At 42.2% G+C, this 27,630-nt stretch overlaps 1 protein-coding gene across 1 annotated transcript in view; it reads right to left on the bottom strand.

Annotated features, from left to right (window-relative positions):
• ARID1A (AT-rich interaction domain 1A) overlaps positions 1-27,630 on the bottom strand; it is a 77,395-nt gene that overhangs the window by 33,910 nt on the left and 15,855 nt on the right. The window contains exons 2-4 of the mRNA XM_008148035.3: positions 14,267-14,479; positions 10,889-11,344; positions 9,709-9,825 (exon numbers count right to left, since the gene is read on the bottom strand). Of these exons, the coding sequence (XP_008146257.3) occupies positions 9,709-9,825; positions 10,889-11,344; positions 14,267-14,479 (786 nt within the window). The remainder of the gene's footprint in view (positions 1-9,708; positions 9,826-10,888; positions 11,345-14,266; positions 14,480-27,630) is intronic.

The following is a 27,630-nucleotide window of genomic DNA, read 5'->3' as shown; positions in this document are numbered from 1 at the left end:
TTGTGAGAATACCTGGGCTATAATTCAAGGGGAATAAGTACAGATACACGGTCAGATATTAAGAAAACAGAACAGCCTAGCTCTTCTGGGTACCAAAATTACTAGTGGTATTTCTGTTACCCCTTTGAAAATAAGCTGGCAAAAACCATTGGCCCTGCCTTCTTTTACCATGATAAGTGACAAAAGGGAACACAAACAATATAAAATTAAAATCCTTCAAACATTCCAATTTTCTAAGCTTTTAGAAGATTTCTTTCAACCCTCAACCCCGCAATAAACCCAGATGACAAAAACTGGCTCTCAAGCTCAGGTAGGTAGCAAGAACCTAGGGGCTATTCAACAAAGGTTGCCCGTCTGGTGTGGTTCAGTGGTTGAGCATCAACCTATGAACCAGGAGGTATGGATCAATACCCCGTTAGGGAACAAACCCGGGTTGCGGGTTACATATCTAGTAGGGGGACATGCAGAAGGCAGCCAATCAATGATTCTCTCTCATCAGTGATGTTTCTATCTCTCTCTCATTCTCCCTTCCTCTCTGAAATCAATAAAAATATATTAAAACAACAACAACAAAGGTTTATTACTGAATATCTGCCTGATTCAGGAGGTCAGATATAGACCTAAGTCTTCAAGCAGAGGTACCAACATAATCTTTGTGAACATGAAGAAAATGCTTAAAGAAAATGGGAAAGAATTCCCAAGGAAGGGTATTTTAGCTAGGTTTTGAAGCCAACATAGATTTGCTGAGCATTAACAAAAGAGAAGTGGGGAGGGTGGGGGTGCACACGACATCTTAAATAAAAGGAAAATGGCAGGAAGGATGGAAGGACCAGGAGTTATAAGGAGCTTAAGGTATACCTGAGTAGCCAGAGATGAGGCTGTAGAGGTATGCTGGGAGCTGTGAATGGTCAAACAATAGGGTCTGGACTATAGACATGGGGTGCAAGGGCCCCCAAAGCACCCATAAAACCATTAGTTGTGGTCTCCCACTCTCACCCACCACACTGAGACTTTTTAAATTTTACCAGGCACAGCAAAATTTATTCCCAAGTCCCCATATTTGAAAACTTTACTCTCAGCTCTCAGAATAGAACTCCTTGCTTCTAAACCATTAGACAAATAAATTGCCTGGGGATTTTGTTAACAGTATTGGGATTCTATAAAGCTTGGACGAGGCCCAAGGGTCTGCATTTACAGGTGATGTCTATGCTGCTAGCTAATGAACCACAGTTTTTAGTAATGAGAATATAACCAATTAAGTTAGCGTTAAGCCGGACACTGTGTTCTAAGAAGAAAGGCACAGAACAGGGCTTGCCCCATCCAACACAGGGAAGCCAAAGAACCAAACTCTAGTCAACTTTCCACTGTTTGAGGTGATTCCCCAGTTGGCTAGTTCCTCCAGCAGGCCTACCCGATGGATTTGCCCATCTTCCCTTTCTTACCCCTTCCTGTCCCTCAGCTGCCCTTTTTACAACTCATCTGTGCCTCCATCACAAGGCCTGGGGAAACAAAAGTGAGATGGAAATCCATTTACACTCTTTATTTTAGGTTAGGACAAGTCTAGTAAAGGTTAAATGGCAAAGGGGTTGAAGCTTTTGGCTAAACGAGAGAGAATCCGATTGTCCATCTCTTTCCTCTGCTGGGTGGGATGCTACAGAAAGTATTTCATCTGAAATATAGAGAGAGCTGGATTTAAGTCCTAGGTCTGACCCTTAGTTTCTTATGATGTAAAACAGGAGTGATTACTCAGTACATTTCAATTCCTGCCCTTCTAGGATTGGAATAGGCTGTAGCTCCTTTCCGGGCCTTACTCCTCCCCTCTAAGATTCGGATTCTACAGAACAACAGTTCCCTACATTTCCTCTTTCTCGTAACCCAAACTCTCAGAGCCTGAGAGCATCACAGTAGTAAAATACGAATGGTAATAGCTGTTATGTTGTTAAGTGGAATCTAAAGAAGGGCTTGGAAACCCAAATAAAAGAATATAGATAATTTAACAGACATTAAAAATCCTAATCCTGTTTTCTACCTCACTCCTGCCATCAATAACCTCCACACCTGCCTGACCACAGGAAACAAGTACGATTTAGATATTCAACAGCAGCCTCTAGGATTTTTTCAATCACTTAGTGAGTGCCCTTGATTCCTTTCTCTCATGACTCCCAAAAGATGTGCACATTTACACTCTCCTAATATTCTGCCAATCTTCACCCTGCCTTATACACATGGCCTTGAGATGTAGCTGAGGCATTTGAAATGACTTCTCCTTCAATGACTTTCAAGAGTGCTCTTTACCTTGACACCTTTCCCTTGCTCCTTTCCTCCAGTCCTCAGAAACCAGGTCCTCTCCCTACCTAAAATGGATCCCAATAACCTCTTTATGACAAGTCCAACTTTATACTCCTTGAAATATAAATTTGGTGTGAATCATCTTCCTTCCTCCCTTGGCTTTCAGAAATATGATACAATCCTGGTCCTCCTCCAATCTCTCCAGCTATATGTTGGGTGCTTCTACACAATGACCAGAGACATTGTCTAGGCCAGTGGTCAGCAAACTGCGGCTCACGAGCCGCGGTTTGCCGCTCTGTTGACTAATGAGTTTGCCAACCACTGGTAGACTAAATGTTACCGTGTAGTTGGAAGCTGTGAGGATTAGGCAATTGTGGCATATTGTGTGCAAAGAGGTAAAGGGTAGTATATGACAGTGGTCAGCAAACTCATTAGTCAACAGAGCAGCAAACCGCGGCTCACGAGCCGCAGTTTGCCGACCACTGGTCTAGGCCTCTATCTGGCTCCTCTCTTCAGACTTCATGGACTGGAAGGCCTACTTCATTCCATGGTTTAACTATTAACCACTACACAGACAATTCTCAAACTCTATTCAGACTCAGCTTTTATCAAGTTTCAGTTTCCTATCTCCAAATAGTCACTAAGCATTTGTTTTTAATACATCTCACTATAGGGAACTTAACTTATCCTAAAAAATGAGCTTTCCTATTAACCTTTCTATTCTTGTCAATGAGATTTCTCTTTCTCCCCACCTCACCTCTCCTAGTCAATCAAGCTAATTACATTTTTCACCCAAAAGATTCTACTTATTCTCAGTTCTATAGATTCTTTCCTGCTACATCTCACAACTGGGACTAGGTAGCTATGCAAATGAGAGAGAGAGAGAGAGAGAGAGAGAGAGGAAGAGACACACACACACACACACACACACAACTCCACACTCCTTGCCAGAAATATTTCAATTGATCCCCTTTCCAGACTCTTCCCCTTTTAAACAATACACCAATGGATCATTTTTGTAAAACATTAGTTTTATTATGTTATTGCCCTAATTACATATCACCAGGCCTGTAAGATCAGATCTAAATGCCTTATTTACTAGCTCAGCAGGGCCCCAACCCCTGTGATCTAGCTTTACTGCCTATAACGCCCTCCCCAAGAAGCCTGATTCTGACCAGCCTCTCAAATGTCATCTGTACTGCACCCCACCCCCACCAGGCGTCTGCTCAGGCTGTACTTTTCCTTTCCAACCACCTAAATACATCCATATCTCCCTCATTCTAAACTTCTGCCACTGATGTCTTCCCTCAACTATTTAGACATAAATAAATTACTGACTTCACCAAACTCTGATAGCACTCACTAAAACATTCGGGCACATATTCTTTAATTATCTCACTAATGAAACAGAGGAGGATTCTTTTTATTTTTATTTTTCAAATGGCTAATTCAAAATTTATTAAATGCCTACTATATTCAGAGGAGGATTCTTAAGGGTAGCAACCATGTCACATTCACAAGTACAGATTTAAGAGTTCAGTTTACCTCAGAAGTCATTGAAGTTCAACCCATGTCTATTGCCTACCTGCCTTCAATATAACACCCACAGCAAACAGTACACCAGGTTTTACTCCAAGGAAAGGAAACTTACCTACTTAAAAATAAAAAAAATATATATAATAAAAAGTTCCTCATCCTCCAGATTACAAAGGAACTTGTATGTCACACTTGGGCTTAAAACTATAGGCAACGTGTAGTCAGAGGTTTTAAAGCAGTAATGTTACTTTCCAGGTTTGATTTTTTAAGGTGATCATTCTGGTAATTATGTTGAGGACTGACTTGGAAGGAAAAGAAAATTAACCATCAGGAGGCTGTGGCAAGATACCAGGAGAGGGATAACGGAGGCCTAAAAAAAGGCAGTGGGGGAGGACAGTGGGGAAAAACCATTTCTGAGGTAAACTAGGATTTGGTGACCAGTTTATGGAAGGGATATAGTGATGGGGGCTAGAGTGGAGTGCTAGCAGTGCAAGGGCTGTCCTAACCCTCGGATAAACTGCATAGAGGCCACAGCTGCAGGTAGCCTCTCTCTCCCAAGTCTCTTTTCTACCACTATTGTCAAGGGACAGTCTTATTTCTAGATCATCATGAGTAAAACTATACTGTAAGTCACCACTATTTCTATACTGGCTTCCTAGTCTAGTAATTTTTTAAGTCCTTTCAAAGGACTACCTAGCTCATTGTTCAGCTATGGCATGGGCAACGTCAGCACCACCTGGAGCTTGCTAGAAATGCCAATATTTGGATCCCATGCCACACCTTCTGAGTCAGAATCTTTCTGGTAGAGGTCAGTAATCTGTGTTTTAATTTATCCCCAAGTTTGAGAAGCACTAATCTAGCTTAACCTTCCCAGATCAGGGCTTTCAATCCTATATCCATTTTCCACCACTAAATGGAAACCCTATCCCAAGTAAACTTTCAAGACTAAAATGTAAATTTACAAATGTGCCTCAGTAAGAAAAATTTGGGAAGCATTCATTACTCTAGGGAAGCCACATACACTTGGATGAATCACTAAAATAGAAACTTTTAAAGATGTAAGTCATCCTAAAAAAATGACTATAATCAAAAGTCAGATACCAATTTTCAGAGTCCCTTAAAGGTTTTCCCCAAAATAAAGAAAATTAAAGACTTAATGAAACACCTGAATATTTGCTCATCCATCCCTTTAACATAAGGTGAAGTGGTAGCTATTTTAGAAGATGAATGACAAACCCTAACCCCAAATTCTTCCTAAGCCACTGTCAGGAATCACAAATAAATTAACCAATTCTCTAAAATAGAGTTTGGGCCATCACATAGCATTCTGTGATACCTGCCTTGCCCTCGCAGTGAAAACAATCTATATATATAAAACCCTAATATGCAAATAGAACGAATGGCAAAACAACCAAACAACTGGTCACTATGGCATGCGCTGACCACCAGGGGGCATGCGCAGAACATGGCAGGCGTCAGCAGCAGACGGCAGAGTGCGGAACATGGCGGGCGTCAGCCATGGTGGGATGGTGGAGCAGGTGAGCGGGGTCGCCTGACCAAGATGGGGCGTCGGTTGCTGTCATTGGGGTGAGCCTCTGGTGGTTACTGAAAATTCTTTGCTCCCACGCGCTGCAGTCCTGCCTGGTGCTTGCAGCTGCTGCTGGCGCCCAGCACCGGCCTCAATCACTCAGCACCATCAGTGGGTGTAAGTGGCGGCTGCCAGCCCTGATCACCCCTCAGGGCTTCTCCACCTCCCCCTGCTCCTGAGGAGCAATCGGGGCTGGCAGCCGCTGTTCACACCCGCTGCCAGCAACAGCCCCACTCAACCCACCGCTGGTGCCAGAGACACCGCTTGTACCCGCTGCTGGCGCCGGCCTCAATCACTCCACACTGTCAGTGGGTGCGAGCGGGGCTGGCACTGTCAGTGTGTGGGAGCGGCAGCAGAGGGAGCCGGGCTGCCAGCAGACAGGGGACCAGGGGCCATGGCAGGAGGGGCCGGGCTGGTGCTCGGAGGATGGGCAGAGACCCACCCCTGTGCCCAGAGCAGTCTCACGGCCCACTGTTCCTTTCAAGGTGCACAAAGTTGTGCACAGGACCCCTAGTAATCTGATAATACGGTCAAGATGTCCCCTGTCAGACATACATTTTCTGGATGAACAAAACATAATGGATATTGCTCAGGTTCCTTCGTTCAATGAGTTGGAGCCTACTATATGCCAGGTACTATGATGGCAATGAGCAAGACACAGCAAGTCAGGCCCTGACTGAATTTGCATTAAGTAAGTTATTGAAATTAATATTGAGATAAGCACTGACAAGAAGCATGGGTGCTAAGAGTATATTACAGCAAAGAAACCTGACAGTTTAAACTAGTGGATCTCTACCAGGGCTGCAAATCAGAATCACCCAATACAGCTTCTAACCATACTAAAGCACAAGCCAAACCCCAAATCAAACAAATCAGAACTCTGTGAACCCTGGCCAGTGATTTTAAAAATCACTCACTCCCAAGGTAATTCTAACATGCAGCCAAGACAGAGAACCACCAGTCTTGGGAGTCACATGATAGGTGTTGGGGGCACAGAGGTCAATAATACAGTTTCTGCCTTTCAGGAGCTTACCATCTAGTGAGCAAGACCCAAGTAAGTAGAGGTATCAGCAAAATACCCTGGGCATCATGGAGCAAAGAAACTTCAATATACAAGATGGTGCTTCTCTGTGTACAAGGATGTGGAAGTGATTCCAGAGGGCTGTATAAGGTGCTTTTACCTATGTCAACAAGTTTTAGTTTCTATAGATGAGTACTCAGGCACTGAATTACTCTTAACACTTTCTTATGTCTTAAATATTTCAGATTTTTAAAAAATTAAAACTGCCTGCCTTTTTAGTGAGGGCATCATAGAAGTTATTTAATCTAAGCTTTGAAGCTTGATTAGGAAGAAGCTTTCTGAGGAAATGATCTTGAAGATGCAGTCTGAAATATGAACTGGAGGAGTTAAAGGGAGAAGTGTATTAAGCAAAAAAAAAGGTCTGGAAGCAGAAAAAAGCATAGGGCCTTATAAAAATGGAGAGAAAGCTGAGAGCAAGGTAAAAAAAAAGACAAAGTAAAGCTTCTCAAAACGCCATCCCTGGACAAGCAGCATCAGTACCACTGAAGAATGTTAAAAATGCAATTTCTCAGGCCACACACCGGGCCTACTGAATTGGAAAGTGGGACAGCCGGAGGAGTGAGGGATGGGGGGTGGACACACGACAGACAAACAGCCTAGGTAATATTAAGGATGTGGGATTTTATTCTATGATTAACGAAAAGTAATTGAGAGATTTTAAATAGAGAGCTAACATAATCAGACGAATAGCGGCTAAATGGTTTGGCATTAATAGCTGAGCAAAAACTCAAAATCTAATTTTTGTAATAATCAGGATCAGAAACCATACTGAGGCTTTAACTCTATTGCCTTTAGGGCTAAGTGGTAAGGTAAATGAAGAGGGTGATGTGGAAAGTGGAGGGGCTGCCTGAAACTGGTAAACCTTCAGAATCCCTTAACACAGCTGCTTAAGAAAGGAGAGGGCCCTTTGTAGGGAATCCCGACTTCTTTCTTCAGATGTGACTGTTTCCCAGCCTGGTGAGGCAAATCTGGCATCAAACCAAAATTTTAAAGAAAAACCATCTTTTGTTTCTTGGTTCAAGTAGCAGAGGGATAAAAGCAATTCAACAAACAAGATGCCAATAACCCAGCCAGCTCACCTCCCACATGGAGTTTCTACCACAGAGCAAATGACCCATTTGGATGAATCTATAGTAGAAGCATGGATTTGGGAATGCTCCTTGTGATTGGCTGCCCAAGAACAACTCTCTCTTGGGCCCAAGAAGCTGCCAGCACCTTCACTTCAGTAAGCCAAATCAATAGTACAGGGTTCTCTATAGTACAGGGTTCTCAACCCTTAGAAGACATGCAATATAATTATATGCTAGACTTCTCAAGACTAAAAAAGTACCAACTACAGTTCTGTTAAAAGATCAGTAGAAGCAAGCAGAAACTTTTTGATGGGGTAAGGAGCAACTTTACAGCACTGGCAGAAATCCACCAATTTGGATTCTTGCTACAATAGTACCTCACCCAGATTTAGCCACAGACCTTAGATGAAGAGGGAGTGGTTATACATGACTGACTAAATCAGGCTGAAAAGCACAGTCCAGTAAAGTTCAGGATGCAGAAAAGAATTGCAACAGACATTAATGAGAAAGGAACAAAGAGGGATTGCCCTATTCAGATACTTCTTCCCCCAAATCCTCAGCTGAGAAAGTCTTAGAAGTCCCATCTGACAGTGGCTCTTCATCTTGGCCTGAGAAGCCAGAATGACAGGTGCTGAGGGATTCCACAGACTTCATCCTACTAAGGTTATGGCTCAGAGACCTTCAGGGGAAACCAGGGAAGGCTTTATGATAAAGAGAGTTCCTGCCTCCTACCTATTCCTCAAAGATCCAGAAACCATTTCCCCCCAAGTCAGACTAACTGAAGAGATAGGCTTCAATTCCAAGTTGAATCAACATTTTAAAAGACTCTTGTCTGGGCATGTGTGGCTGAATTTCCATTTCTTAACTGAAACAGAATTGTAATGGAGGGTTTGCTACCTACCGTCTTACTAGATTTTGGAGTAGTAGTCCATTTCATTTCTGAGATTAATTTTCAGAACCTAAGCAACTTGCACAAGTGTTTCCAGAACCAGCCTATTATTAAACGGTTGGTGCAAACTGCCTTTCAGATATCAAGCACAGTCCCCCCATGCCCTCTGGGATGATGACAATAACATTTATGGATGCCTACAATGTACCAACACTCTCTCTCTGTTAACCTCTTTAATGTTAATAACCACCCCCTATGAAGTGGGTATTTTTAGATTCACTTTACAGATGTGAAAATTAAGGCATGGATAGGTTAAGTGACTTGCCCAAGGCTAAAGAGTTAGTGGCAGAGTCAACCTACAGACCCAGGAACTCTGGCTCTAAAGCCCAAACTCTTTTTTTTTTTAAATATATTTTATTGGTTTTTTACAGAGAGGAAGGGAGAAGGATAGAGAGTTAGAAACATCGATGAGAGAGAAACATCGATCAGCTGCCTCCTGCACACCCCCTACTGGGGATGTGCCCGCAACCAAGGTACATGCCCTTGACCGGAATCGAACCTGGGACCCTTGAGTCTGCAGGCCGATGCTCTATCCACTGAGCCAAACCGGTTTCGGCTAAAGCCCAAACTCTTAATCAGCAGACTACACTGCCTCTCTCAGGATACAGTCAGTCCATTCCATAAACATTAATCAAGCATTTGGGCACCAAGCATCCTACTAGACAAAAACACTTATTCACACAAAACACAAACCAGAAAAACTGCTTTTACTCTGCTTATGTTCAATGTGACAATTTATGCTGAATGCATCCCAAATCCTACCTCTTAGCTAAATGCTAAGACAAAAACCTAAAAATTAAGACCTCAAAAGTAAGGTTAAAAAGAAAACCCACCCACCCACACACACAAAAAAAAAACCATCCATTGAGACTTCTCTGAACTTTAATGGAGAGCAGACAGTGCTTCAAACATCTCCATCTTTTCGTCTCTCATATGGTCCATGCCTAAGAGGCCAAGATTTAAAAATAGAAAACTCTACACAGAGATCATAAACCTATTCCCTGGGCAGAGAGTAAAAAAAAGACAATCTACAAGGTCAGTCCATAAATTCCTACACAGAATTTTGAACCTATAATCAAGAAATAGTTCATTGTTCATTTAGCTTAATATCACCAAAACATCCAACCAGAAACCAGTTTTCATTGCTTTTCTCTCTGCCCCACATCATCTTTTAGAGGGTGGCAGGCATACTCACAGGCAAGCTCGAGGGTCTTGACTGAAGACTCAAGTTCATATCTTCTTGTCCTCCCTTACTGGAGGTCATTGAGGGGGTTGAGGATGCCTGAGACCCAAATGAATCTTGAGATAACTCCTAAAACAAGAAAAACAAAAGCTGTGTTATAGCCTGGCACTGACAAACCAAACAAGCTTGCTTTATGATGAAAGGGCTATGGGACTCTCATACAGGGGAAACTGGGTGAGAGAGACTGCCCAATGCACACAATGTCATCCAAAGGCAGAAAATACAAGGTGTGGCTCGCAAGTAAAATGTCAACAGTGGATATAAGACTCTTTTCGATGGCACTGTTCACCATTTATCGCCACTCACAGAGAGAGCTGTTGTTAGGGTTAAATTCTAAAGTCTGGCTAACTACATGTTATATTTATCAAGGAATGAGACCATTTAATTTAAAAATGACAACAACAAAAAACTCCTGAACCTCTGCATTAAAATGACTACTACTTCCTTCAAAGTCATCACCTTGGGATGAGATAGTTTTCCAACAATGCCATCAATGCACAACATTTTTAATGGTCCTATCATCACACAATCATTTCTCCTCTTTCTGCTCTTTAAAGAATAAAACCCAAGGCAGCTTCATCACCTATCTTGTTCAGACATGGCTACAAATAAATTTTAGTTATTTCCCAAAATCAAATCCATCCTCAAAAAAATAAAGGATTTGCCACATCTGAGAATATTCTAGTGTGCTGTCAGCTCTGATGGCAATTTCATATGAAGGAGTCTAAAAATATTTTGAGCAATAGCAGAATGGAATAGCAGTTAGAATGAATGTACAGTATAGCATCCCAAAGTTATTGTTTTAAAAGAAGACCAAACTTAGTTGGATGCTCAAGTTCTAAATGCTAGTTAAAAAAAAAAAAAAATCAGTCCCATTATCCTCAATTTATCTTTCTATGCAACTTTCCATTGCCCTGTTTCGTCATCAGTAAGGAAAGATAAAGGTTTTATGCAGTTAAGAAGGTTATACCTTTATTAGTTCAATCAATCCAGTTAGCATGTTTATCCAGAATTTAATTGGCTTTTAAGTGCACTTTAGAGAACCAATCTGTGTGGCAAAGTTTTCATGATATCAATCCCCAAGCTACTGGTGGTTACATGTAAAGAAGAGAAAGAGCCAGGGGCATCTTACCTGTGGTGGAGGGAAGCGCTGCTGGGAATAGGCAGTTTGCTGTGACTGCTGAGACTGGGGCTGAGGGTATGCAGCCTGCTGGGAGAGTGTCGAGGATGCTGGCTGCTGAGGTTGCTGCTGCTGGTAGGGAGACTGTGCCTGTGGCTGTGAGTAGGGGGGCTGGCTCTGGGGGTGCTGCTGGGTTGTAGACTGTTGGGAGGGGTATGGAGTTGGAGACTGCTGATGCGGAGGCTGAGATGGCTGCTGGGAATATGGAGGCTGAGCGGACTGGAGCTGTGGTGGCTGAGACTGCGGTTGCTGCTGATACGAAGGTTGAGCATGAGGGGTCTGGGATGGTGGTTGCTGGGAGTAGGGTGGCTGCTGCTGCTGCTGGGGGTGAGGACTTTGCTGGTTATAATATGGAGTCTGGCCCTGTTGACCATATCCACCGGGGCCTTGTTGTCCATAAGGAGGAATCTGTAGGAAAGGAAAGGACACATTTTTTAGCACTGACTCTTCTGGATGAAGAAAGGTGAGGTAGCCCTGGCCGGTGTGGCTCAGTTGGTTGGAGTGTTATTCAGTAAATTGAAAGGTTGCGGGTTTGATCCCTGTTCAAGGCACATATCCAGATTGTGTGTTCAATCACTGTCAAGGTACCTGGCAGGAGGCAACCAATCGATGTTTCACTTTCACATCAATGGTTTTCTCTCTCTCTCAAATCAATAAAAGCATGTCCTCGGGAGAGGATTAAAAAGAAAAGAAAAAGAGAGGTGAGATATTCTGTCAAAAGCTATGCCCTGTGAATGGGTATAGAAAGCAGGCAAGCCATGCCTCACACTTAGCTTAGAAGGTCCAGAGTTTTTCCACCATCTCTGTTTAATGAGTCAGGAAGGATGGCCAAGCTGGATTACCAGTTGGTTTATTTACAAGTGGACTGCATTCATCCACAGGAAATTTACACTATTTAATATTTGGGCCATTTACAAGAGTTCAAGAGCAGCTGTTTTCACCATGGGCCTATTCTTTTTATCATGGCATAGACTTTTTATAAGCACTAGGAATCTGTATCTTAGCCACAAAGAATAGTCAACAGCAACCTGGCTCAGCCGACAGAAAACCTAGCATTTAATAACCCAGACAGTGTGCAAATCACTAAGTTACTCTGGTTCTCTTTTTCATTTAACCTTCATTCAAAAAAAATATTTGAGATCCTACTTGCTTACTTGTACCAGGCACTATTCTAGACACTGAGAATACATTTGGTAAGTGGGCAAGCTCTAACCCCCCACCAAAAAACACACCAACAATATCTATCCCATCTCTCCTCCATTTTCTCATTGAAACAAAAGTGACCATATCCTATTTTTTATATTTAAAGACATACTTTGCTTTAAAGTTTTAGGAGTAAAGTTAGGTTTTAGATTCTGTCCCTCACCATTTTCATTATGAATATCATCCAAATGTAAATGATAGAAAAAGCTGTCAAAACTGCCAAAACCGGTTTGGCTCAGTGGATAGAGCGTTGGCCTGCGAACTGAAAGGTCCCAGGTTCGATTCCAGTCAAGGGCATGTATCTTGGTTGCGGGCACATCCCCCGTGGGGGGTGTGCAGGAGGCAGCTGATCGATGTTTCTCTCTCATCGATGTTTCTAGCTCTCTATCCCTCTCCCTTCCTCTCTGTAAAAAAATCAATAAAATATATATTTTAAAAAAAAACAAAAAACAAAGTGACTATCCTATCTAATAAAGAGAGAATATGCTAATTGACCATCACACCCCCACAAAGATGGTGGCGCCCACAGCCAATAAGGAGGGAATATGTTAATTGACTGTCACACCCTCAAAGATGGCGGTGCCCACAGCCACAAGATGGCGGAGCCCAGTCCCCTCAGCCCCACCTGCATCTGGAGTCCCCCAGTCCCTTCAGTCCCAGGGCTGGCCCGAGGTGCAGGCAAGCCTTGGATGGTAGCTGCCCAGTCGCCTAGGGTTGGCCGAGGCTTGTGTTGCTGGCAGTGGCAGCAGCAGAGGTGTGATGGGGGTGTTGCCTTCCCCTGATCGCCAGGTCGCCTCCCACCCCTGAGGGCTCCCGGACTGTGAGAGGGGGCAGGCTGGGCTGAGGGACCCACCCACCAGTGCATGAATTTTCATGCACTAGGCCTCTAGTAAAAAGATAATGATGCAGCCCTAGCTTGTTTGGCTCAGTGGATAGAGCATCCCATCGGCCTGCAGGCTGAAAGGTCCCGGGTTCAATTCCAGTCAAGGGCACATGCTTGGGTTGTGGCCTTGATCCCCAGTAGGGAGTGTGCAGGAGGCAGCCAATCAATGATTCTTATCCTTGATGTTTCTCTCTCTCTCACCCTCTCTGAAATCAATAAAAAAATATATATTTTTTATAAAGGATGCAGGTGACCAGACAGATTTACATTTATAATAGCACTGTTAGCATTCTTATTGTTCAATCTTCCTTTTTTCTTCTACCTCCAGTCCCTCCTAAACTAATTCATCATTGTGAACCAGACAGGACACATTACGAGTGGTTTTTCTTTGTAGCAGTGGATAGTTGCTTATTCTTTCTTCCCAAAACCTCATTCAGAGATCACCAAGAAGGCCGGCCAGGTCAAAGAAAAAGACACATGTACAGCCTGTGGCTAGGGAGCAGTTTTCCCTCCAGCACACATGGAATGGTGCCTTAAAACCATGGCCTTGTAAGTAGCACACTGTAACTAACAGCCAATTGGCCTATGCTTTCAAGGGGTTTGGAAGCCAAAGACAAGTTCTTTTTTTTTAAACAATACAGGGTTTGTTTGTTTGTTTGTTTTTTACACTTATCATGCCATGAATTCATAGGGAATGAATGGGTTTTAGCAGTTCAAGCTCCTTTCCATTGGTTCTCATAAAGTGGAACAGGCTGAAGTTTCAGTTAAACTCAAATACCTTTCTCTTTGGCTTCCTTCTTTTTTCTGATCATGTTCTTTCACACGTTTCAGGAAGTTATCTCAGTTCTTAGAGTGTTTAATATGCTCAATATGTACATTAATTCTCTTGGCAAGAATCTTGCCCTTAATTTGTTTGTTACAACAATGCCCACTACATGCTGGGTGACACTGTAGACTCCTCTAGTTTTTGCTATGGTACATTTGTGGGGCCTTCCCTTGATGTCTACAATATTACCTTTCTAGTAGATTTGCATGTATGTGGCCAAAGGAAGAACTCCATGTTTCCTAAAAAGTCTAGAGAACATATAGCAGGTGCCTCTCCTCTTTCCCTTTGTGTTACTCATTTTGGCTAATTACTGGAAGATGGTGGTTCCAGCTGGAAGGCCAAAGACGTGTTCTGATTCTATAGCTCAAACCAGGTCCTGGACAGATTAAGGGTTAAGGTAATAGGAGTCACCATCTACCTGCTGTGCATAAGAGAGGCCGCCCATGGTATTCTGCGCCCGGCCCTGCATGGTCATCGGGTACCGCTGTGGGGTCTGGGTCCCATATGGCTGCCCTGGGTACCCATGTCCTTGCTGCGGTCCTGACGGAGGTCCCTGTTGTTGTGAGTATGGGTTAGTTCCACCATATGGCTGAGGTCTCATCTTGCCCATCTGATCCATTGGACTGGATGGCTACAAAATAAAGAACATTTCATTAACCTGAAGCTTTCATGGCCTCTGGCCAATATGAACACAAACCAAACACATAGGTCTGCATTCCACATAGAAAAATAATTATGAAAAAATAATGGTATAGATCCAGTAACCCTTGGGCAAGTCATTTTAACCTTTCTCAGAACCTTGAATTATCATATATGAAATGAAAATACCCCAGTCTGTGACAGCATCTTATAAGCTATATGCTACTGCTTTGTAAGTGTGGTATTACTTGAGATCCAAGGGACAGCCCAAGTGTGGAACATGAATATATGTACTCTATGGTGAAGACAACCAGAACAAAAGCCCTGCAATTGAGAGAGAATAGTGCTGCTATATTCTGCCAGGATCTTTTTCAACACCAAAACCGATGCTTGGGAATTCGAATACACAAGCATCTACACATTTCTGTTCTTTAAACAGTGATATCTTTTTTCCTTGCATATCTGTAACCTGTTTGTACTATGGCACAACACTTAAATTTATGCTTTCTTTCAAATGAGTAACATGGTTAAGTTACAGTTAAGGGAACTGTTACTTTGAATTTACAGCCTTGTGCATCTTATCTGAAAAGTTCATCTCCTTTAATATACAAGAGTTTGAGGGTATAAGGAGGATAGAACTTTTTTCTCTTCAAAGAACAAAACATGAAGGTATAGCACAGCACCAATAATGAAAGCGCAAAGTTCAAGTCACAGGTGTCTGGCTACAAACATAGTTTTCTCTCAGCCCATTGTGGGGCAACAGGTTCAATCAGCTCATTCACTTACTGACATAATCCTTTTGAAGCTATAGAGGACAGAGCCCCTTTCCCCTGCCAGAGATGCCTACCTATATCTACTGGTGGTGTGGAGGGGAAACTTTGTAAAGTTTCCTTAAGCACCTTACAAATAGATATACCCAGGTTGGAGATGTAAACTTGGGCCTGACATAAAACTTGAAAATTAAATCTTGCCCAGCCGGTGTGGCTTAGTGGTTGAGCATTGACCTATGAACCAGGAGGTCACAGTTCAATTCCCAGTCGGGGCACCCGGGTTTCAGGCTCGATCCCCAGTGTGGGGCATACAGGAGGCAGCCAATCAATAGTTTCTCTCACCATTGATGTTTCTTTCTCCCTCTCCCTTCCTCCCTGAAATCAATAAAAAATATATTTAAAAAGAACAGAAAACTAAATCTTAAAATTTGGAGTGAGGAATATAGCTATCACCTGGACGGCTTAATAAACTACACACCGCTGGATCCCACCCCCAGAGCCTCTAATTATGTAGGTTCATGGCAGGCTTAGGATATGCATTTGTTAACAGTTCCCAGGTGATGCTGATGCTGCTGGTCAAGGGACCACACTTTAAGAACCACAGGTCTAGCCCGGGTTGATGTGGCTCAGTTGGTTGGGTGTCAGTCCCTTACAAATAAAGGTTGCAGGTTCGATTCCCAGTTAGGGGCATGCAGGAGACAGCCAATCAATGTTTTGCTCTCACATCATGTTCCTCTCTCTCTCCCCCTCCCCTCTCTCTCTAATAATCAATAAAAAAATTTTTTTAAAGAAAAAGAACCACAGGTCTAGATTATATGTAGGGTCCCTTCTAGTTCTGTTATTCTATAATTAATAAATTATAATTTAAGGTAAGACCTTAAAAAATAACAACAAAAACCCCTCCAAAGTAAGAGGGGGGGGGCAACTCTGGTCGGTGTTGTTCAGTGATTAGAGTGTTGGCCCTAGCAATGCAGGGTTGCAAGCTCGATTCCAGGTCAAGGGCATGATTCCAAGTCAAGGGCACGTACCTGGATTGCAGGTTTGATTCCTGGCCCCTGTCGGTAAGTGCGGGAGGCAACCAATCAATGTGTCCCTCTCACATCCATGTTTCTCTCTTCCTCCCTCCCCTTCTCTCCCTCCCTTTCACTATCTCAAAAAAGCAATGGAAAAAATATCCTTGGTGGGGATTAACACACACACATAAAAAAGGGGAGGGGCATTTAAACAATTGGTTCTCTGTACATGTCTTTGGGGGTGGGGACAGAGTACACCTAAGTGTTTAAGTCAAGCTGTCATGAAAATAGGTTAAGACAAAAAGCCACAGGGATTATTCTTCTAAATACCAAGAGGAAAACAGTGAAGTTCTCTCTCAGGCTGCAGCTGAAATCTCAGCTAAAAAGATAACAGTGATGACAGGAGTAGACTCATCTAAACTACAATCATAGTAAAACCATGTCCCAAATCACTGCTACATGTCATTATTAAAGTGTTGTTTCCAACATAACTAAAACAATTTGGCAAACCCTGCCTCTGTATCAGAAGCTCCAATAATGTTCCCTATCATAATTTTGGAGCTATATGGATTTTTTGGGGATTCTTTAGGAAGTTCAAACTTAACTACAACTTGACTAGTAAGTAATGAACAGGATGTCATCTTCATCGGTACACCTGGAGCCAAAACATCACCATTCTCTCCTGTAAAGAGCTCAGGGGCTTACACAGCCGTATCATACACACATAACAAGATCCTCATCTCTTCCCTCACTGCAGCTGCTGTCCTTGTGGCCCCCAGGGAAGACTACATTTGCTGAACAGAGACAAGCCCACTCCGGGTATCTCTGCCAGTCCAGGTCTCCCCACATCACTTGAGGGGCAGTCATTATTATGGTTACTATGGAGCTTCTAGAGCAGTAGCTATTAACCAGGGCTACAAATGGGAATTTTCTGTGAAGCTTTACAAATGCCTGGGCCTCTCCATAGAGATTCCAATTTAGTGGGTCTACAAGGGCTTGGGCTCCCCCTACCCCTACCCCTAAAGATCTTTGGATGATTGTATACTATCTGAGAACTAGTGATCTAGAGAAACACTACTCAATAAATTTTTCTGGGATGTGTGACTATTAAGTACTTAAAATATAGCTAGTGCGACTGAGGAACTAAATTATTTTATTTACTTTTAATTAAATTCAAATAACCATATATGTAGCTAGTAGCTATTATACTGGACCTAGAGCAATGCTCACAAATCATTTTCATCTCTCCTTGCTTCACAACAGCTCCATACTTCCTATCTACATCCTGTAAATATCGCATGGTAAGAGCAAAGGGTGTAATAAATCCATAGACATGAGTTCAGATGCTAATTCTATCACTGTCTGACCTTGAACACATCAGTCTTTCATCTAATTATCCTGGCTGGTAGCTCAGTTAGTTGGAGCGTTGTCTGGTACACCAAAGAGATTGCAGGTTCGATTCCTGGTCAGGGCACATACCTAGGTTTCGGGTTCAATCCCTGGTTAGAGTGTACAGGAGACACTGATCAAACAATTGGTGTTTTTCACATCAATGTTTTTCTCTCTCTCTTAAATCAATTTTAAAAAATAAAGAAGCCACATCCTCGGAAACAGATTAAAAATTATAATGATGGTAAATAGTGCACTTCTGTGTGACTCTAAAGCCCTCCACAGCATTCCCCAATTCTACACATTTTTTTTAGTTCCACACCAAAGTTCCCCACATAGCGGAGCATGCCCAGCTCTATGCAATGGTACCCTCTTGCCCTGCCCTCCTTTCCATGACGGCTTCCACTAGCAGAACCCAACCCTTCAACAGGAAGGCCCTTCCTACTTCTTCAACACACACTGATCTCTCACATATCTAAATTGCCTATTGTAGATTCAGTTAGAATTGTAAGGTTTATCACTTAGTTGTCCAGCTAACTGACTGAATCTCTCAAGACTAAGTTCTAGAAAGCCAGAAATCAGACCTTTTATTTTCAAAGACCCCACCTGCAGAGCTAGGGCTCAGTAACTTCAATGTGCCAGGCTGCCCCACTGCAAGAAGTGGGTAGGAGATACTTTGGTGAGAAAGCCCAGATCAAACCATCTACCCATAGGGCCAGGGGCACTCCCTAAACCAGGATATGACTTTGAGGGTAGAAAAAAAGTGAATAGCACTGAAATAGGTGAGGGTGGAATAAACAGCCAAGGGAGGACAAGCACACTTTTAAGAAGAATCTTATGTACCATCTTATACCAGAAAGGTCTCAAACTATACAGGTATCCCCCAATATCCTGCTTGAAAACAAAAGGCTAAAGAAAGGCAAGTTACCTTTTCTTCTCTCACAGGGGCGCTGTACTCCCCACAGAGGATAGCTACTTACCTGGGGGTTCGTTAATAAAAGGTTTAAGGGTTCTTTCATCATTTTTAGGAAATCTTTGCAGACTAAAAATACAAATCAAAGAAATTCTTATTCTAAAAATAAAATTTAGACATTTCCCTTCCCTGAACATCAGATTTCTGACCCTCTCCCTTCACCAAAGTGTTATAATCAACAGAATATGCAACTTATTGCCCTGGCTGGGTATATCAGTTGATTTACACTTTGTCCTGATAAGCCAAGGATGATCCCCAGTCAGGGCACACATACAAGAATCAAACAATGAATGCATAAATAAGTAGAATAACAAATTGACCTCTCTCTCTCTCTCTCAAATCAAAATAAAAGAAAAAGAATATGCCACTTAGCAAATTAAAATATATCCAGCTCTAACCATCAGATAACTCTGTTCTCAAGTCAAAGTTAAACATCTGCTCATATCAGAAGGGAAAGTGGGCAGGGACCTAACTCACACTTCTGATATTTAAAACCACTGTAAAAGTTGTGATTTGCAGTTATAGATGAAATGCCATCTTCCAATCTCTCAAAACAAAGACGGGGCCTTAAATCTTTACTAATCATTTATTCTATAGTAGCAATTTCAGACCAGAAAAATCCCTACTACATGCAAGCTAGAAAAGCCAGTATCAGCAGTCTGCAGGCACCAAGGAAAAGGCAATGGAAGGGAAACACCAAACCCTGGCTGCAAAGAGCAAGAGATTGCTCCCTGGGAAAGACGGAGAGGAAATCCTTTCAATGGGAAACCACAGGAGTAGATTACTGTGATTACACTTCAAAAGCAAAAGCTCTGCCATAAAGACACATAACTGAGAAGAAAATGCTGCCCCCTAGGTCAGCGAAGTCAGGCCCCCTGCTATATACCCTATTGCATTCATAAAAAATAAAAATAAAAATAAAAGGGGGGGGGGGGGAAGAGCCATAAGAACCCCCCGCCTCATCTCCATCTACCACTTATCTCTTTCCAGATCACTGGCTGTGTTACAAACTGCCTGCCAAATAAAATGCATCAAAAGATGCAGTTTAGGGGCATCAAAGGCAAGGATGCTTAGCGGGCTGGTCCCTCTGAATATATTAAGAACAAACAAAACAGCCTGCAGACTAACCACTGCGTAGAGAATTCCCCAGTTCCAAGCAAATGGAATTACAACCCCTCCAGACCAGTGGGCTAATGGAATCCCTTACTTCTTATTGCCCCAAGGAAAGCCATAATGACCCACAGGAGTTGGTGAGATATAACAGACTAGACTTCAAATTCTCCAACCTCTGACCATGACTGGGAAGAGAGCTAAGAAGACAGTAGCAGAAACCACCAAAATGCACCACACCAAGTGGCAGTGCATTAGGAAATGAGAAACTTCTTAATTTTCTTGAAATAAGCTGAAGAAAGCTCCAGACCTAAGTTCCAACCCAAAGAAGCAGAAAGGAAATGGACAGGCAGTAACCCTATGGATCCAGATTTGGACTGGCAAGAATATTGAAAAGAGGAATGGGCCTGGGATGCCAAAAAGTGTCCATCAGAAAGAAGTCTTGACTACCATTGGTTCTGTCTCCCTAAATGCCATTAGTTGGGGCCAGTATAAACCAAGAGCCCTAATCTTGGATTTGGGACAATTACATATTACTTCTTACTCCTTGTGCTTTCAATTTATTCCTGGCTAGATTTGTTGTATGACTTTTAATAATAACAATTTTAAAAAGCATCCCTGGCTCTTTAATCGAAAGAACCCCCTAATTGATTCCCACAGTAATTAACCTGCATTTTACCTCAGAGAGCGGTAGTTAAGGAAGTCGGCACTGCTATTTATAACTCATCTCAAATTGAGGGCAGACTGCCTAAAATCTAACACATCCCAGCTGTACTCCTGTTTGAACTGGGGCCAAGGGAATTTTTTAAAGCAATCTTGGCACCGAATGAATGACACCAACAGTATGAGAGCACGAGCGGTTGTGTTGTGGTGACGTAGCACTGGAGGTGGAATGGGAGGGGGCCAGTGTACTGTGATCCCTCTCGTGCAGGCCTGCAGCTTGCCGAGTCCCAGTACAGTAAGCTGGGAACCGCCCACTGAGAGCCAAACACAGGAAAAGGCTTTTCCTGTGGAACGCCTTGAAGTGAGAAACACATGGCTAATCTGCATAAACGCGAAGCCACACCGCCCCTGCCAGGAAGGTTACTGCTCGTAATCTCTGGCCATGAAGCTGGCTGCCTGGGAGGACTTGGACTGGCGCCTGATAACCCAGAAAGAGCCGAGAGAACAGATGGGTGAGGACCCCAGCAGAAAACAGCCCCGGGTCACGTGACTCGCCACATGGCCCTGCCAGCACAAACTATTGTCTGGCTGCGGAGCTCCCATACAAAGACACTGGGCCTCAGCTTCCTGTGATTACAGGGACAGGCAGCAGCTGTTGATTCAGTTCCCTTACTGGACCCTCCCATGTTGAGGTGCATTCCAGGCACGGACAAATATAAAAGTTAAGGCCTCACCCAACTAACGTGCTAGTTCCACGTGGCTCTACTCAAGATCTTAGGATGGACAGAACAGAATTCCATACAAGAACCACACTTTATAACCTGATACACGAGTTGACCGGTGTAAATCATTCTCATTGCGTCCCCCCACTCCCAGAAATCGGTAGCCAATGTCTCCTCATCCTGTCTTTTCTCACTCCTCCAGTATTTCATGGCTCTGAAGACTGATCTAGGACTCCTACCCCAATTGAGGATAAGCTGCTTGTTTAGTTCTAGCCCCGGACCCAGCTTCCTAAAATAAGGAGACTCCCTTCCTTTTGCTTTGCATTTAAGCTGACATGTTTCCCCACCTAGGACAATAAGAAATTCTTAATCTTCTATTTTGGCCTCACTAGAGATATCATTAAAGATTTCCTGAAATTAAATTGATATTAAAATAAAAATCTCTCATCAGATATACACCACCAGACCCAGGAAATCAAACCCACTCAGACTATGATTCTTATTCATAACAGGAGAATCACACCCCTCCCCCCAAGTTTTCTCCTTCACAAGAGATAAAAAACAATTATTTCATTCTAGTTGGGAAACCTTTATTCTGCCAAGGACCATTTGGATATTTATAACACCATTCGCTTAATATAATTCACTTAATATAAATTTATGTTGCTATGAAAAAAGCTCCTATATTTATTGAATTCGGAGTCCTGCCTGTGGTTGCCTTGACAGGATCAGACCAAATGATTTCTTAGGCCTTATACGGCTCCCGGGCCAGACGTTCCCTGTCTAAATAAACTGATCATCTGCTTATGGTGAGGGAGATATCACCAACTAGTTTGCAACTACCACATCAAAGAGACAGATTTTTAAAAAATTCTTTCAGCCCTGGCCTGAAAAGTGTGGCTCAGTTGGTTAGGTGATGTCCCATGCACCGAAAGGTTGCTGTTTGATTCTGGCATATGCCCAGGTTGTAGGCTTGATCCCCAGTTGGGGTCCTGCAGGAGGCAGCCAATCAACCACACCGATGTTTCTGTCTCCCTTCCTCTGATATTTCCCTCTCCTCCCTCCCTCTCTCTCCCTCTCTCTCTCTCTCGCTCTCTCTCTCACAAATATTTTTTAAAATAAAAAAGCTTCTGTCCTGGCCAGTTTGGCTCCGTGGATAGAGCGTTGGCCTGTGGACTGAGGGGTCCCGGGTTCGATCCCCAGTAGGGGACGTGCAGGAGGCAGCCGATCCATGATTCTCTCTCATCATTGATGTTTCCATCTCATTCTCCCTCTCCCTTCCTCTCTGAAATCAATAAAAATATATTTAAAAATAAATAAAAATAATAAAGCTTCATAAGTGTCCAAGTTGACTATAAGTAAAAAATTCAAAGTTAATGAAAAGTTCTAGCTACCCCATTCTGCTTACAAAAAATGATTCTACAAGGTTAGAGCACATTCTTCCCTTTATAGACTAAGAGCCAATTTCAAAGACATCACCCAAAGCACCAGCCTGACCAAACTCCTTAGGAGGGGCTGTATGTAACCTGACATCAGACTCAGGACCTTTCAACCCCGACTCTGCCTCTAAAGTAATAGAGAACAAGACAAGAAGCCTGGCTCTCTCCCAGGCTCAGAGATATTTAAGTCACTGTGCTCCATCCTTCCAGACCAGAATATCTAAGAAAACTCACCAAGGGTAGAAAAGAGAAACCAAAGGGTAAGAATAATTGAATCACCTAGCAAAACTCAGATCATGAGAGCCAACTGTAATAACCACCTCACAACTGTCCACCCAAAAGAGGCGTGTGAGAAAACCACAACCAGGTGGTAGTCCCCCATCCCTGGGTTCCAAAGAGAACCCTTCAAACAAAACAGTTAAGAGTACCAAACTAATGAATTCCCCAACAAATGATAGAGTCCTTATCATCCAGAACACTTTCATTAGCCACCTTTCAACAGTGAAAACGCTCTTTCAAAAATGAAGATACTTTAAATTTATTGTCTAAAGTTTTACATAATTCTCCTTTTCCCCCATTGACCCCCGCGCCCCGCAGCCATTCCCATCCCATGCAAGCCCCTACCGCCCCAGTGTCTATGTCTACTGGTTATGCTAATCTGCATGCATACAAGTCCTTTGGTTGCTCTCTAACCCCCACTCCCCTACCATTTGTCTCTGGATCTATTCTTGTTCATCAAATTATGTTGATCATTATATCCCAAACATGAGTGAGATCATGTGATATTTATCTTTCTCCAACTGGCCTATTTCGCTTAGCATAATTCTCTCCAGTTCCATCCATGCTGTTGCAAATGGTAAAAGTTCCTTCTTTTTTATAGCAGCATAGTATTCCATTGTGTGGTTGTATCAGTTTTTTAATCCACTCATCTGCTGATGGGCACTTGGGTTGTTTCCAAATCTTAGCTATTGTAAATTGTGCTGCTATAAACATAGGGGTACATATATCCTTTCTGACTGGTGTTTCTGGTTTCTTGGAGTATAGTCCCAGAAGTGGGATCACTGGGTCAAATGGGAGTTCCATTCTCAACTTTTTGAGGAAACTCCATACTGTCTTCCACAGTGGCTGCACCAGTCTGCATTCCCACCAGTAGTGCAGGAGGGTTCCTTTTTCTCCACATCCTCGCCAGCACTTGTCGTTTGTTGATTTGTAAAATAATTTTTTTAACGACCAAACTTAGCTAACCAATATCTCCTAATTTCCAACAAATTACAAAAGCCCCTAAGGAAATCACACAACTAGAGAAAAAAAATTCCTTTAGGTACTTCTTAAAACCAGGGTTATAAAAATAGTAAGGCCCCAAGAAAGATAATCAAACAGGAACTGAAATACCATTTGATAAAATTAAACATCTTCTTCTGTACAACTTTTTAATCTCAAGAATAAGGCAGAAGTACATCATGGTGGAAAGAGTACTAGACTGAGAGAACACCTGAATTCCAATTCCAGTTCTCTGACCACCCCTCACCCCCACCCCAACAGGAGGAACTAACCAGGTTTTACCTTAACTTTCTCAGCTATATAATTGAACCCTGCCCTACAGATTCTGAATCAGCAACTCTAGGATGGGGCAAGGAATTTACTCAGGCAATTCTCATGTTCAGTCTGAGAACATTTGGGCTACATGGCCTTCCCTCTAAAGCTCCTCCCATCTCCAGCACAGAGTGATTCTAGAACACAGATGCACATTCAGTTTCCTTAGCCAAACAATGGTATGTCTGAAGAGGGTAGTGCATGGCCAAGAGAAAAACCAGGAATGCACCTCAGATTCCCAAGTAAACAGCATTCTGAGTCAAAGCCAAGCTTTCCCAAATTCCTATACCTAGTACCTGATAATCTTCTTCACCTAAGCATCTATCACCGACATATTATATGCTGTATTTATTTATCCTGTTCACTGTATCCTAGACTAGAATATAAGCTCCAGGAAAGTAGAAAGTTGTGTGTAAAACAAACTTCCCTACTTTAAAAGTAGAAAAGGAAAAGGGACTATGGAAGAGATGGTGTAATTCTAGAGCCCTTACAAGTCCTGAAAAAATGCTTTGGCTCTACATGGCCAGTCCCTAAGGCAGTGGTTAAGAGCTCTGCCCTAGCAATGCCTTCAATTTCTCTGTCCCTCAGTTTCCACCTCAATAGAAAAGATAATAGCAGTAGTACCTTCAGGGTTGAATGAAATGTTTTCATACAGTAAAACAAAACAAAAAAACAACACTGTTTCCTCAATCCAGCTGGACATGCTCTGGCTTCAGAACTTTTGTGTTAACTAATCCTTCCACCTGGAATACTTTCTTCTCCCAGTTTTTAGTACAGCTCACCCTTTGTATCAAGCACTTCAATTTGGCCCTCCCTGGTGAACCCATTAAAATTTCAGTCCTGCCCACTTCTATACCTGGTCTCTGATAAACTTTTTCTCCTGAGCATATATCACTAGCATACTATATGGTTTACTTATTTATCTTATTTAATGTCAATATCCTAGTCTAGAATATATAAGCCTCAAGAGATAGGTATGTCTGTGTGTTTGACTGCTTTATCTTCCAGCACCCCAAATGTTAGCTATTATTATCCTACACAAGTCCCAAATTTCTAGCAATAAAACTCAGAAACCACAACAGTTAAGGTCCGGTCCCATATATTCAAGATCAGAAACTCAGAGGGGTCAATAAGAGGTTGATTAGCAATCAAGTAAGTTAAAGTTATGCTCTTTAAGAGAGAAAGCACAAGCTTCGACAACTCTGAGCAAGTCACTTCATTCCTTGGCATCAGAACCATCTGTAAAATGGGAATTTAAAAACAGTCTAAGAAAGATATGAGGCAGTTCAAATGGTAAGTATGCAAAATGCTTTTTACAGTACCAATTTATAACAGACGTTACTTCCCTCTCTCCACCCTCATTAGGAGAAAAAGCAGAATGGGATTGAAAGCAGTTTCAAAACGCCTACTTAAAAAACAAGAACACACAAGTTAGATACCAAAAGGGGTGACCAGCCCAATTCTCAAGCTCTACCTACTTTTCAGTCTGTTCTCCCAAAGGAATTTGTTCAATAGTTCCTTCTAAGAATTCTGGCAGTAAATCCCAATAGTTTTCAACCAGGGCAATACTAACCCCTCAGGAAGTGTTTGGAAATAAGAAAGGTGCTTCTTTTGGTTATCATACTCACATTGTGGTGTTACTAGCATTTATTACCTGGGGAGCAGGATGTCAAATGTCCTGCAATGCACTGCCACACAAAGAAGAACCTTGCTAAGAAACGATGGTATCTAGCTTATCTATCTCCCCACTTAATGGACTTAAGACCAGTCTCAGATGAAGAATGTCCTATAACATTTTACCTTGGAGCTGTTAAAGGAAATAAATGACCAGTACCCATCCCAAGAGTCTAGCAGTACAAAGTCACCCACTACCCAATAAAAATTTACTTAAAAAAAATAATTGGAAGATAATATATTTTTATAGAATTTTTTCAGAGAGAGAGAGAAACATTGATTTGTTGTTCCACTTATTGATGCATTCATTGGTTGCTTCTTATATGTATGTGCCCTGACCAGGGATCAAACCCACAACCTTGGCGCATAGGTGTGAGCTGCCTGTCCAGGGTGGAAGATAATTTATTGAAGGTGGTACTTCTCAGGTGCATTTATTACAATTATAGTTATTTGTGTTTATTTCTCCCCACTAGAAAGTACTCTATCGGAGACAGGAATTATGAAGCCTATAGTGTTCACAACACATTATAGAAGCTCAATACGTATTTGTTGCATTATTATTAGCAACTGACATATAGTTGGTAGGTACCCACAGGTTTTTAAAAAAGTTTTGCTGTAAGACTTCTGACATTAACAAGTTCCAAGTATGGTATACTTTAAATCAGACAACATTTGAGCAACAGGATTAGGCAACTGAGAATTGGGGAATATGACCTAAGTCTAGGAAATCTTGATGGTATGCAAGAAAGATGTTTATATATTGCATCCAGTACATGCTCATTAAAAAATAATGTACAGACCTTGTTACTACATGAAGTGGTATGGGTTGACACCAGAAAAAGCTACTTCCTCCTACAAACAATCCTTTGGTGCTTCAACTAGGGAGAGGACCTTACTGTGAATAGACCACAAGCCCAAATGAGTAGGACAATTTTTAAAGACATTTTCTGCCTTGTTAATTTGTCATTAAGTGATATGGTACACTTAATACATGTAGAGGCAAGGGTCCATGTAACCTTACAGAGCTTCACCCAGCAGAGTGTAATACCAACTTTTCAATAAAGACAATACTTTTAAATCATACCTAATTTTTCTAATCTAGTTTCTAAAATATTCTTCTCTCTCTTTCCTATTAAACTGCTTTGTAGACACAGCACAAAAACAAAAAAAGGCTAGGCAAACATTGCTCATAAAGCCACAAAACTTTAAGCCTCATGTGCTTTCTCTTTAAAAGGCTCTCATTTCCCCATTCCTTTTATTTTATCTATAACTCCAAACTTGGACTTGTCTTGCAGTGGTTATATAAAAGATCCTAAATTTCTCTTAAGTGCACAGTTCTACATATGCCAGTTTTTTTCTTCTATATTAAAAAAGTATCTATGACACATCTCTGAGCTGTAGGAACTTGATTTATATGCAGTTAGGTATTCCATTTATCATGCATTGATTGATTGCATCAATCCAATCAAGTCCTGTCTTTTGATAAAGACCCTGAGAAGCAGCAATGCTGCCACTGTGTTTATTTCATTAATTCCTAGGGCTGCCTTGGACCACTTTCCAAAAATGCCATTCTTTCACCTGATCCCCCTAAGTCGACTCTGAACTATAACAGGCACTATTACGTAAGTTAAAGAATGGCCCAGGGCACAGCCAACCTTATTAGGATTATAGGTGCCCTTATATCCTCAGGCTTTTTTTAAGGTCAACAATACCCTGAAAAGCTAGAGTCCTGTAAAATTTTCCAGTTCTTTTTAAAGCTCCCAAAGTACAGTGGTACCAACCTTCTCTGTACCACTG

This window comes from Eptesicus fuscus, chromosome 9 (assembly GCF_027574615.1).
Source record: "Eptesicus fuscus isolate TK198812 chromosome 9, DD_ASM_mEF_20220401, whole genome shotgun sequence".
NCBI classification, from domain to species: Eukaryota; Metazoa; Chordata; class Mammalia; order Chiroptera; family Vespertilionidae; genus Eptesicus; species Eptesicus fuscus.
The sequence above is the reverse complement of the archived record's forward strand: the minus strand, read 5'-3'. Positions and strand labels throughout refer to the sequence as shown.